The sequence below is a fragment of the Narcine bancroftii genome, chromosome 11 (genome assembly GCF_036971445.1).
Source record: "Narcine bancroftii isolate sNarBan1 chromosome 11, sNarBan1.hap1, whole genome shotgun sequence".
Classification (NCBI taxonomy): Eukaryota; Metazoa; Chordata; class Chondrichthyes; order Torpediniformes; family Narcinidae; genus Narcine; species Narcine bancroftii.
In genome coordinates this window covers 94,224,489-94,238,490 of record NC_091479.1, presented here as the reverse complement: position 1 = coordinate 94,238,490, position 14,002 = coordinate 94,224,489, and the positions used below count along the sequence as shown (strand labels likewise).

Here is a 14,002-nt window from a genome sequence, read left to right as displayed (position 1 = left end):
TCATTCCCTCAAAAAAGCTCTCAGTTGAAGAAAACATAGAAATGGTCTATTAGGTACATCACAGGTTTGTCTCATTTTTTCAAATGTCATCAAAACACCATCTTTATAACAGTCCGCAATATAGCATATACATTTTTGTAACCACATGCTTAGAATTCTGTTACCCATATTCATAGGTAACAATACATTGTTACATAATGGAGTTCTACCCACTTATTTTTCCCTTCATTAATTTCCTGCCACATTTTCACCCTTTGTACCAAGATAGCGTTACTTGTCTTCCTTTTTATTGATTTAACACTCCATTTATAAATAAAGTCTTTAGCTGTGGCCCCATACAAACCCAGTTTGGTGAATCTCCTTCAAAACGTCTGGAAGTCTCAGGCCGAAAGGCATCATTTCTTTCTTTCTGATTATATGTAACTACATTGGCATCCTTCTGTATTGCATTTATTACCCTTGAAACTCTTCTGCCTTTAATTGCCATGCCAGCACCTTATGAGCCCATTCCCCTAGAACATAATATTTCTGCCTAGTTTTAAGTATTGTTTTTTTCCACTCTGTATTTTTGTTTTTCATTGTTCTATCTTTATCCTGTTCACCTGTTCTCTGATATTCTTTTTCTAGTTCCAATATATATCTCTCTCTCCAAATTATTTAACTCTGCATTATATTCCTTCTTCAGATTTTTCGTAAATGAAATAATCTGACCTCTCAAAAAAGCCTTCATTGTATCCCATATTAAAAAGCTATTATCCATTGATTCCAAATTTGTTTCATAAATGAGTTCTGTTTGTCACTTAATAAATCGTTTAAAATCCTTCCGCTTTATCAATATGGGGTTCAAACATCATCTGTAAAAACCTTCCTGTTTCTCCACTATTGAAATACTCAGTGTAAGTGATGAGTGATCAGAAGTTAACCTTGATAAATGTTCTGACTTCATCACCCTATCTTTTAGTCCAGCCAACAGTAAAAATAAATTGATTCTTGTATGTAAATCATGTACCCTTAAGTAGAAAGAATAGTCTCTCTTTGTTGGGTTAAGCTGCCTCCAAATATCAATCGAATTTAGATCCTTCATATAAGATAATGTCATTTTAGCAGCCTTAGCCCTAGTTACTGTTATAGATTTATCTAATATTGGACCCAGACAGAAATTAAAATCTCCTCCTTTTTGAATATTTTGTCTCTCCTCAGCAGCTTTCAAAAATATATCCTTCATAAAGGCTTCATCATTGTAGTTTGGTGCATAAATATTTATAAACATCCATGATTCTGAATAAATCTTACAATTTACCATCACATATCTACCTGCTGGGTATTTTGCTATATTCTCTACAATAACCAGATCATTTTTATTCATTAAAATCGCAACCCTTCTTGCCTTAGAATTGAATGATGAAGAGAAAACCTGCCTCATCCATCCTCTTTTTTAACTATTCATGTTCCACCTTAGTAAGATGTTTCCTGTAAAAAGACAACATCTGCCTTTAACTTTTTCAAGAAAGCCAAAACCTTCTTTCTCTTGTTATACCTGTTTAAACCGTTAATGTTAAAACTTATAAACTTTAATGTTTTATCCATATTGATTTACAGACAAATATTGCACAGTAATACATTCACAGTAAATAATTTAAAAATCTCATGAACTTTTCCCTTTTGGGGAAAAAAAGTGCAAAGCGAAGTGCAAAAGTGATGGTGACATAAACCAGAAACCCCGGAAGCCCACGAAACAAGCCCGCAGAATCCTCCAGGGATGGAGAAGAAGATCCCCATCCTAACACACCACCTTTAAAACAAACTTCCTTCCTGACACCAATACGTCCCCTTAGACCGGAGTCTACACCCTGTTGTTACTTTATTCAACATTTCCCCGAGCTCTCTGCGAAGTATCAATAAGAAAGATTAACATTACCTAATAAATCTCAGACATCTCAAAAAAAATCTTAGTCTACAAAAATACAGTCTTCATAAAGTTCTCTTCCAAAGTCATTTTTCTTCTTAAAGTCCATGAACAAATTCTTCTGCCTCTTGCTTTGTCTTGAAAAACCACCGGTTTCTTTCTGACACCTTGACCTGTAAAATCGCCAGGTAAACCATGAAAATTTTCACCCAGAGATGCTACTTGACCACGTCAAATTGTTTTCTGTATGAACGCCGGGCTGTAATCTTGGAAAAACATGACCTCTTGTCCATTCCATTTCAGCGGAGCATTATTCGTTTTAGAGTACTAAAATCCTGCTCTTAAGATCGCTCCCCGAACCTTGAAGCTCAACAGTGTCACAAGGACCAGTCAAGGACGCATATCTTCATAGGTCCGATGGTTTGATGGGGCCTCTCAATTCGTACTTGTCTGCCAAGTGACTCAGAACGAAGAACATCAGGAATCCAGGATTCAAGATCTTAACTGCATCTCTTTCTTCCACACCTTTTAAACCAATTATTTGTATATATTTCGTCTGCTAAAGTTCTCCATATTATCAATCTTATCAAGGAGCATTTGCTTATCAATCGCCCACTGTTTTGCTTGGTTGTGCATTTCTTCCAATTTCTTATCATGCTTTCCTGTCTCTTTCAGCACTGTTCAGACGCTCCATTGAATCGGTGATTGACTCACCGGTGTTCTTGATCGAATCTGCTAACTCTTTCATCACTCCTTCAACTTTTGCAAACCACGTTCCTAAGGCTCCTAACCCTGATAGGATTGCCTGCAATTCTCGTACAGAAGTTTCTAAAGTTGAGGCTGCTCCCTTCAGCCTATCAATTGATGTCGCAGGCGAACTTTGAGCTTCTTCCGACTTTGGTTTTTTATTTTTTTTCCCAGTCATCTTTGTTACTTATCAATATAAGTAAACTTTTGTAAAAGGAAAAACTCAAAGTACTTTTGAGCTGACTTTTAAAAACTCTTCACGCCGAGCTCAGCCAAAGTGCGTCTGCTCAGTCTTGTCGCATGGCCACTCCCCAAGACATACAGGGTTAATTGGTCGCATGAGTGTAATTGGGTGGTGTGGGCTTTTTGGGAAGGCCTGTTACTGTTCCATATCTCAAAACTTCAAAGTTATATAATGTTATAATGTGATTAAACAATATGATATACAATATTATTCTTAATAATTTGTTATGTTGGCTCGTGTTGTATCAGCTAACTTGAACATTAACCTTTTTGCAATGAATAAAAATATCATAAAATCAGCAAGTCCTTGGGAAAATGTATCCATAATTGCTTTCAGTCTAAAAACATGCCTGTTAAATGGTACGCATTATTTTGTCTAAAAGTCGCCTACTTTATTTCTCAGGACAATTTCAGTCACCTGAAATTTCTACTTTCATTGTTTTTGGAACTGTGAAAGAATGTAACAACTATATCTCCTAAAACAGTGAATTGGTGCTTAGGCACAACATTTCAATAAGCATGTAATGCTGTACATTTTCTTTCACACAGCCTATTTGAAGCTAAGAGAAAAGGTTGTAATTTGAGAATTATTCATTAATCATCTTCACTCAGCCTATATTAAGGAAGGAAAGCATTTGTTTCTGCCGAATAAAATGTAACCCACATCGCCTTGGGCCAGAAAGGCTTAGAACATACACTCCCAAGAGAGATATATAAAAGATCTTTGTCAAGCAAATGGCTGTTGACAGAGAATGTATTTGGTTTCTTATAAAGGAAATGGAGCAAGGTGTGAAGAGAATTGTTCAATAGAGTTATTTAGTAATTAAGAGAGCTGTATTTTGGAACCAATCACCTTAAAATCTTTGGGTATTGTTTGGTGGGGGGTTTACTGTAAAATTTGGTATACAGCTATTTCCTGGGTATTTTTAAAAGTGGTTAAATCGATCCACTGTTGTGACTTACACAAGTGCATTTGTCTGATTTCAATGTTTACTTTTCAGAACACTGGCTGTGATAGCTGTATTTTCAAGTCTTTGTGTTTTATTAGATAATGTTGAAATGAAATTGTAAAATGTAATGTTATACATTATTAATAGAATAAATTAGGTTTCACATTTTTTTAGTTAGTCTAAAATGTACCGAGGAAACCCTGAATGTGCTCCAGACCAAAGAAAGGTGTGTTGCTTATACTGTTACCCCCAGAGGGAATGACATATATACCATATTTTAGTCCCCTCTCAGAATCATTACAGCTGTGTTTAAACAAGTGGAGCTGACTTACCATGGCTATTGTCATCTTTCAATATAGGATTTGAACAGAGAAACCAGAAGAATTCTTTTAAATAGTGTCTCACCTTTTGATGAGACAAGATTATTAGGCCACTGAAGGGTTCTACTAAGATTCCTCCTCCATTTTATTGGTGGATCTTTCTATAACCAATATGTGCTGCAAAGACCCATAAAATATGTAAATATTTCCTCACAGCAGAGAAGGAGTCTATTTACCTCTCATTGCAACCCCACTCAATCACATTGTCCTGGGACTTCCCCCCCCCCCCCAACCTCTCATGTTCCTTAGTCTCTTCCACAAGTAATCTAGGCCGGGGATAATATATAAGAGGTTAAATTAACTACCAGTTTTTTTTTTGTGCAAAATGGAATGCACAAAAGTGCTGGAGAGATTCAGCAGGTTACTCATCATCCATAAAAAGTAAAGGATAACTAATATTTTGTGCTCAACCTCAGCATCTACAGACTTTCCTGTTTATAGGGATGTCGCAGGTCAAAGGGGAATATGCAAACTCCATTCAGACAGCACTGGTAATCAGAATCAGACCTAGATGAGGGCAATGAGACAACTGTTGAGATGTAAATCCAACTCCAAGTCATGAATTAGATCAAGGTCAAGATTCAATTTATTCTCATATAATAAAGACAATGCCTGAGGCACCTCTTACAGTCAGAAAAAGAGAAGCAAAAGAGAGCCCCCACAGAGATACCCTGCCCATGGATTCACCTCTAGCACTCCCGCAGTCCCCACAGTCACAAAGTCCAGACCAAACTATCAGCAGCCCAAGTTCCAGATCCAAGCCTTGGACATGATCTGGAACACTTCAGTGCACTCGGCACCCTCTCGCATACCAGTTCTGATCCCCAGTGCCCTTTCAGCCAGTCTTGAGCCAGTATCCAGCAATATGCCACCTGGTGTGAATCCCTTGACTGCAGTTGCCCACGGCCTGAGTGAGATCCTCACCTCAAGTTTCCAACAGCCCACCCTTGCTGCTCATAGGCACCACCTTCTTGAGCGCAGGCCATGTGGTCACACTGTCGGCTCCATTTGCAGGCCTTTTAAAGCCTATATGGAGCTGACAGCAGTTGAACTGCTGTGGGCAGCACGGTTAGCTAGCAGTTAGACCAACACTATTACAGCACCAGGTGGGTTAGAAACTGGTGCCATCTGCAAGGAGTTTGTACGCTCTCCCTGTGTCTGCATGGGCTTCCTTTGGGTCTCCGGTTTCCTCCCACCCTTCAAAGCACACCGGGGTTAATTGGGTATTTGGACAGCAGGGGCTTGTGGCCCAGAAGGGCCTGTTATCATGCAGTCATGTCTAAATTTAATTTTGAAGAATTCAAAGCAATATTATATATGGTGAGGGAGAGAATGCAAGAAAATAAAGTTAATTTCTTTTTTTAAGTTAAGTTGTTAATGATGGTGAATTTAGCATTCAATAAATTCTAGAATATAATTGTATAGAATTGTGCCAAATAATTTCATTGGGAAATGTCCTGCTTTATGACTTTCTTTTCAGGCAAGTTTGAGAGTTGATGCAATAGTTAGCAGCTTGAGGCAAGTAATTGAGACCAGGACAAGTGCAATGAAATTGATGGTTTTGCCGTACCAATCATTAAGGTTTCTCAAACCCTCACATTGTCAGCAAATGGGAGTACTGAAGATTTTTCTCCCACAGCTTGCTGGTGCCAAGTGAAAACTGCAATGCTGCCACACGATTTATTTATATTGGTGTAAAGGAGCATTTCTAACAAGGCTACCACTCAGTTTTCAGTTCATGTTAGTAAGCATAAATACAAATGCTCTGTCGTAGCAGCAGTTTTTAATACTAAGAAAGAGGACTTTTCAGTGCCCTTTGTAATCCCAGAAGGTCCAAAAGTCATTGAAATGCTTTAAAACTGTAAAAATGCTGCATTTTGGGCAAATACAGCAACCATTTTGAACATGGTCAGATCCCTGAAACAGGATCAAGATAAATGACAGTAACTTGTTAACATGATGTTTTCTGATCAGAAAATTGGAAGAACAACCTGCCTTTCCTTGATTGGCGGCTCATTATCTTTGAATGCTGTAAAGCTAACATTTCATTTGGAAAAAAAAAACGACACATCTAACAATGTCGCACCCCATCTCCAATTTACTTTCTAATATTACCACCAGGATGGGCTATCAAAATCCTTTTAATTAAAAAAAAAGATCATCATCCTAAAACTTTGCCCTCTTTCACACACAGATCTGTGTCTGATCAGCTGATTATTTCCAGAAATTTATTTTTCATTTTCCATTGCTAGCATCTGGAGTTTCTTGCTTTCAAAACTGACTTCTGGATATTCCGGTTTCCTCCACACTCCAAAGACTTACAGTATTCCTAGGTTATTTGGTCGCTTGGGGGTATTTGGCAGCATGGTCTAGTGGGTTAGAAGGGCCTGAAATCATGCTGTATCTCTAAATTAAAAATCAAATTGAAACAGCAATGAATTGTGGGGTATCTACAGTGTGATCTGACCAGTTGTCTTTCTCTCCCAAATAATTAGCATGCTGCAGAATAATCAGCTGCGCAAGGTTCCTGAAGAGGCACTACAGAACTTGCAGAGTCTCCAGTCACTGTAAGTACAAACTCTCTGTAGTAACAAATATCAAGGTGCATATACTTCATGATAAAAACCGGAACAGATATCAGTATTGCTGCTTTCCCATGTTTTGCACAAGATAATCAAAGACACAATCTTTCCTTTTTCACAGTTGGGGCAGATCACCAATCTTTAATGTTTCCTTCCTCCCAGATACTGGTCCAAGCAGAGAAATTCAAGACTGATTTCTCAGCTTTCACCACATCACTTTAAAGCCTCCTGTCGCCACGTTTTCTCTTCTCTGTGGGGAACATTAGGCCTCCAAATGAGATTTAATATATATAACATAACATAACAATTACAGCACGGAAACAGGCCATTAGGCCCTTCTAGTCCGTAGTGATGAGTAACTCAGAACAAGTTGGAAAGCAGACCAGCTCTTGGATCTCACACTCTGAGATACTCTAATGTTGCAAAATACTTTTGGGCCACATTTTACAATTCCACCCCCCCCCCCCCCACTTGATGTCCCATTTTATTGAGATCACGTGCAGCAAAATATATATCAGAAAAAATCCTATGAGTGGAGATAGGGTTCCATTGTAAAATTCAATAATACAGAAATGCATCAGAAACAGAAATATTATTGCTTCATATCAATACAATTTTAAGGCCTTTGGAATCTGTGTCAGGGATTACCAACAAGCGCATATACTCCAGGTTCCTGTTTTCCAGGTCTGGTTTTATACCCAACCACCAGTGGGTTTGTACTGGTGTTCATACTGTAGTTTACCATGGACCTAGTCTGGACCATAAGATTAAAAATGGCTGGAGTCTAAAAGGTTAAAAGGGTGACCTTATTCATTAATGCAGTATTGGAAGTTTACCTTAAATCCATAGTTACTGTGGTGGTAGAACAATCGAATTGAATCCACTATAGTATACATCAAGATTATTTTGGAGGAAGAAAATGGACCCAGGGTTCCATCAGGAAGCAATAACGGCAGCTTCATTCTCTCGACAAAGATTGTTTGTTATTGTCGCATGTCCTGAAGTGCAGTGAAAAATCATTGTTGTATTTGGTATCCAGGCAAGTCAACCAACATACAACAGGTAGTGCAAGATTAAACTGAAGTGGTATTAGGTAATGCAAGATCTATTATGAGGTAGGTTTGCAAGATCAGATCATCTTTTACCAATGAGAGTTCTGTTCAAGAATCCAACAGTTTGTGTTTTCAAATTCTTGTATCCTCAGGGTAGCATGGTTAGTGTAGCAGTTAGGGCAATGCTGTCAACAATCGTGGTTCGAATCCAATGTTTTCTATAAGGGGTTTGTACGTTCTCTGTGTCCACGTGGGTTTCCTCCAGGTGCTCAGGTTTACTCCTACCCTTCAAAACGTGTGGGGGTTGTAGGTCAATTGCATGTAATTGGGTGGCATGGGCTCATGGGCCGGAAGTGCCTGTTACTGTGCTCCATGTCTAAATTTAAATTTAAAATTTGAGTGTATGTGTGTGCGGGCACACCTGGGCCCATGTATAATATGGTCAATCATAAAATGTCATCTGTAAATTTACAACAGGATATAATGGGACTGGAATATAGGACATCTGTTGTTCATTACAAAAGCACTGCAAATGCCCTGTTCAGTATCTAGTCAAGCATTTTGTACTCTTTTGTTCAGTGCTACAAACCAAGATATAATCTTCCCATTTAATTTTATTGATGCAATCCATTTCTTGAGCAGAGTGGTGTCTGGTTCCATGATGATTAATAGCTCTGAACTAACCAAATGGCTTCAGTGATCCTGACAAGTCAAACACTGGGGTTATCCCAGTGCCATCCTGACATATGGCATTACTCGTTCCAACATTAATGTCAGTCATTGACAGTAGACTCGAATGGGAATAACCATATAACCGTATAACAGTTTACAGCGCAGAAACAGGCCATATAGGCCCTACGAGTCCATGCTGGTTCATTTGAACAACTCCACTAGCTCCCCCTCCCATTCTCCACCCATAACCCTCCAACATATAACCATATAACAGTTTACAGCGCAGAAACAGGCCATATAGGCCCTACGAGTCCATGGTGGTTCATTTGAACAACTCCACTAGCTCCCCCTCCCATTCTCCACCCATAACCCTCCAACATATAACCGTATAACAGTTTACAGCGCAGAAACAGGCCATATAGGCCCTACGAGTCCATGCTGGTTCATTTGAACAACTCCACTAGCTCCCCCTCCCACTCTCCATCCATAACCCTCCAACATATAACCGTATAACAGTTTACAGCGCAGAAACAGGCCATATAGGCCCTACGAGTCCATGCTGGTTCATTTGAACAACTCCACTAGCTCCCCCTCCCACTCTCCGCCCATAACCTCCAACATATAACCATATAACAGTTTACAGCGTGGAAACAGGCCATATAGGCCCTACGAGTCCATGCTGGTTCATTTGAACAACTTCACTAGCTCCCCCTCCCACTCTCCGCCCATAACCCTCCAACATATAATCATATAACAGTTTACAGTGTGGAAACAGGATTTAGTTGTGTCTCTTCATGTTTTGCACTGAGGACCGGAGAATGCTGTTTCATCGAGTTGTACTTGTACAATCAGATGGCAATAAATAGAAGAGTACAAAGTTTCAATGCAAAATGGCGGGGCTTACTCTCAGAAATAATATGTATGAGGTGCAAAGCTTTAGTAGAGTAATCTCTGCAGAGGTGGCAGGACCCAGATGGTTAAAGGACACCTGATCTTTATTAACATGTAATTTCCTTCTTTCCTGAATATTGCTCATGGTTTGAAAAATCTCTATTCCATATTAAGCAGACAGGAGATTTGTGGAAGAGGAGAGGACCAGAAGGTAATGCTTATTTTCTACTTGACATAAAATAAATACATTGAACTCTTGCCATCTCGTCCACTGCTGCTGTACATAGTCCCTCCCCTGTGGAATTGGGTTTCTACAGATTGCTATCACAGGAATCATTATGAGAAATATTAAAACTAAGAGGAGCCCCCACCACCTCTTCCAATCCCAGAGGGAGGCAGGGATCTTATTCCTTCCCTGGCCCCATTTAGACAGAGGTGTCCTATCACTCAGAGGTCCAGGTGTATCAGAAAATCTCAGAGGTTAGGGTTAGGTAGGCAGAATTGTGTCCAAGTGTACCCAATCCAAGGGGCAAGGCTTCCTGGGGAAATAGTGCAAATACATTAAAACAGCTTAAATTTTAGACCTACAGCATGTTTTTAGCTCATGAATCTGTGCCGCCCAATTGGCCGATAGCCCCCAGTATGTTTTTAAACAGTGGAAGGAAACTGGAACACCCAGATGAAACCCATGCAGACACAGGGAAAACGCACAAACTCCTTCCAGACAACGTGGGATGCGAACCCCAGTCACTGGCGCTGTAACAGCATTGTGCTATCTGCTATGTAACTGTGCCAAATCATTTCTATACACAGCTTAACCATAAATAATGGGTGTAAATGAATCCAAGTTCTTGTCTGACATTGATTTTGCAAAACAACTGATAAACAAAGAAGACTGTTAGTGGTCGTAAGGAGAGATGTATGCATGTTGAGGAAGGGATCTGAGCAAATGGGTTCTTGCTCATGCAGTGTCTATTTCTCCCTCCTTTACTTCCTGTTCGTGGAAATAGTAATTCAAATGATCAGCAAAGGTGCATCTGGTGTCAGTCTTTATCTTCACAGTGTCTCTAACTTTCAGCACACACTGGTCTTTAGCTCCTCTAGCATAGACGTTCCTTTGTGCCTGTCTCCAATTATCTCCCCGGTGTTTGGAGCGCTTCTCATTTTAGCCACCCTTTTCTTGCTGGGTCCGAGCTCCTTGGAGGTGAGCGGGTGATACTTTAGAGTAGATATCAGAGATAAGTTTTTTTTATATATACAGAAAGCGGTGGGTGCCCGGAATGCATCACTCGGGGTGCTGGTGGAACCTGGTACAATAGGGGCATGCTAAAGACTTTAGACACATGAATGTAAGAAAATAGAGGGTAATGGGTTTGAGGTAGGGAAAGATTAGATTATTGTGGAGTAGGTTTGCATGGGTCAGCATAACATTTTAGGCTGAAGGGCCTTTACTCTTTAATCATTTTTCTATGATTATTCTCTTTAACCAATTGAAAGGGGCTACATTTGGCATTTGTTATTCCAGTTAAAGGCACGGCATCCAAATTTCATAATTCTTCCAATATCATATGTCAGTGTATTACATCGGAGAGACCGGACACAGACTGTAAGATTGGTTCACTGAGCACCTTCTCTCTGCCCGCATCAGAAGCAGGGATCTTCCAGAGGCCAACCAATTCAATTCCGCATGCCACTCCCATGCTGACGTGTGTGTCCATAGCCTCATGTACTGTCCCACCAACACCACCCACAAATTGGAGTAGCAACACTTAATTTTCTGTCTGGGCACTCTCCAGCTAGATGGAATAAACATCGCCTTCTCCGGTTTCTGCTAGCCTATTCTCCATTCTCCCTCCCTTCCCTTTCTCTTTTTTTCTTTCCTCCTGCTCTCTACTGGCTTTCCTCTCCATTCACAAAGCCATCCCTCTTCCCCTGTTTGCTGGTGTGCCCTCCCTCCCTTATCCAATTATTACCTCCTGCCTGTAGGACTGTGCTCCTCCCCCTGCCCTCCCCACTACCATTTTGCTCAGGTGCCTGCCTACATTTTTCCATTCCTTGATGAAGTGTTCAAGCCTGAAACGTTGGTTCTGTATCTTTATCTTTGCTATATAAAGGGCACTGTTTGACCTGCTGAGTTTCTCCAGCGTAGTGTTTTTACTTCAACCATGGTGACTGCAGACTTTCTTGGTTTACTCCATATCTCAGTGCATCCTTTGCTCACCCTCCACTAGGAATAGATGGTTATTGCTGAAGTTACTGTTTCGATTAAACATTTCACAGAGCTAGCCAGCATCACGGCAGTCATTTTATTGAACTGCCTCATCCTAGAATAGTTAACCAGCAGTTCATAAAACAAAATAATCCTGAAAGGGTAACCAAATGAAAGGGACAGTTGCGTGTAGTTACTCATGGATAAGTTGAGCTTCAGAGATGAACTGCAGGACTATTTACATGGAGCAACCAATGAGGTTCTGGAGCTCAATGGGCCAGGTCACACCTGTGGGTAGAAATGAAGGAAAAAGCTCAATGCTGGAGAAACTCAGCAGGTCAAACAGTGCACTTTATATAGCAAAGATACATCACCAACGTTTTGGGTGGGACAGTTGCGTGTAGTTACTTGTGGATAAGTTGAGCTTCAGAGATGAACTGCAGGATATTTACACGGAGCAAGCAATGAGGTTCTGGAGCTCAACAGCCCAGGTCACACCTGTGGGTAGAAATGAAGGAAAAAGCTCAATGCTGGAGAAACTCAGCAGGTCAAACAGTGCACTTTATATAGCAAAGATAAAGATACATCACCATCGTTTCAGGTGTGAGCCCTTCATCTTTATCTTTGCTATATAAACTGCACTGTTTGACATGCGTCTCCAGCCTTGTGTTTTAACTGCAGCCACGGTCTCGGCAGACTTTCATGTTTTACTTGTGGGTAAAAATGATTAGTCCACATTTTGGATTGGGAATTCTGGTTTTCCTGCTCAGAGACTCGATAAAGCTTGACTGGGAAGGAAAACTAAAATTACATCATTTATTAAAGCAAATTACTATTATTGTCAAATAATCACGATTAAAATTATGTTCTCAGGTGTCTGAAGTGTTGATAACTTCACAACTGACTTCATATATATTAAATAAACCCGAAATAAAAACTCAGGAAATTATTATATTATCACAAATAATAGCCCTCTGGTTTTCTACTGTCCTTCAAGGGAAGAGATCTACTGGCTCGAACTGTATAATCAGTGTGGTTGATTCTTAAAGAGCCTCTGAGAGGCCTAGAGGGCAATTGAGAATGGGCCAAGTGCCAGCCCTGCCAACCGTGTCCAAGTCCTGTGAATGAGCACGCCAGTAAACTGAGTGGAAATGCTAGATGGGGGGATGGCCACGTTCGCCCCCTGGCACTCGTACATGAAAGGTGAAGATGAGTGTTTCTCCCCAACGGAGAGAAGACAGACCTTTCGGAAGAGAAATGGAAACAAAGGAAAATAAAAAGCACTTTAAAAAAAATTCCAAATCATTTTATTTTCTGGTAGATTCGAACAATTGCTCTAGCTCTTGCCAAGCTTTGATTTCAGATAAATTATGTTGAACTTTTAAAGCAACATTTTCCATTGGGTGCCCCTTGTTAAAGTTTATTGTACAAAGGAAAGCAGTAATCCCTTCTCCGAGGCAGCTCATGGTCAAACTATTCAGGATATCAAAGATAACTCCAGTGAAACAAAGGGCTGATTGTTGAATGTTTGAAACCTGATGCAGGATCTAAATAAGAAGACAGCATCACTTCTAACTCTTCTGTAACCTGAAGTCTCTCCCTGTCGAAGTAAAGTAAATAAATCTGTCAGGCCTGGAGATTGGTATCCAGTGACCAGAGATTAAAATGTGTTGGTCAATGGAAGCATTACGGCAGCTGGACAGCAGACTCAGAGATAGAGTGATAAAGCGCTGAACAGCATATGTGCTCTTGGCAAGAGTAATTATAACAGAGAGAGAGAGAAAATAAAGAGCAGCCATCTTTTGTTCATCTGGAATTGGGTTGAGCTGATCAGGTTAAGATGTGCTGAGATTTTGTTACATGCTCTGTTTGAGATTCTGATCTTTAAATGCTCTTTTCCTCAGATAGCCAAAGGCTGGGGCAAAAAAGGCCAGTGGTGAATCTCATCATCAATGTCTGTCTTCATTAAGAGTTAGCTTGGTGCAAGAGAGTTAGATAAGACTCTAGTGGGCAAAGGAGTTCAAGGTTATGGGGATAAGGCTGGAAAGGGGTACTGATGGTAGTGATCAGCCATGATCTGTAAAATGGCGGTGCTGGCTCGACAGGCCGAAGGGCCTACTCCAGCTCCTATTGTCTATTGTCTATTGTCCAAGAAATGGGAAGCAGCTCACGTTTTCCAGAGGTTCATTGTGGAACTTTGGGTAGTTGGATGAGGCAGTAGTTTTGCACAATGGACGACACTTGTGTTTTGCAGACCTTAAATGAACGACATGCTCTTTCATCCATGGGCCAACAATGACTTGAAGCTCAGCTTCCACATCTCCGCGTAGCTCATCATCAGGTTCAGAAGTGGACACAAGTTGCACACTT

General features: G+C 40.3%; 1 protein-coding gene across 1 annotated transcript in view; it reads left to right on the top strand.

Moving 5' to 3' along the window:
• The window catches only part of LOC138746152 (leucine-rich repeat-containing G-protein coupled receptor 5-like), a 123,463-nt gene that overhangs the window by 58,256 nt on the left and 51,205 nt on the right, over nt 1-14,002 (top strand). The window contains exon 4 of the mRNA XM_069904067.1: nt 6,722-6,793. Coding sequence (XP_069760168.1) covers nt 6,722-6,793 — 72 coding nt within the window. The remainder of the gene's footprint in view (nt 1-6,721; nt 6,794-14,002) is intronic.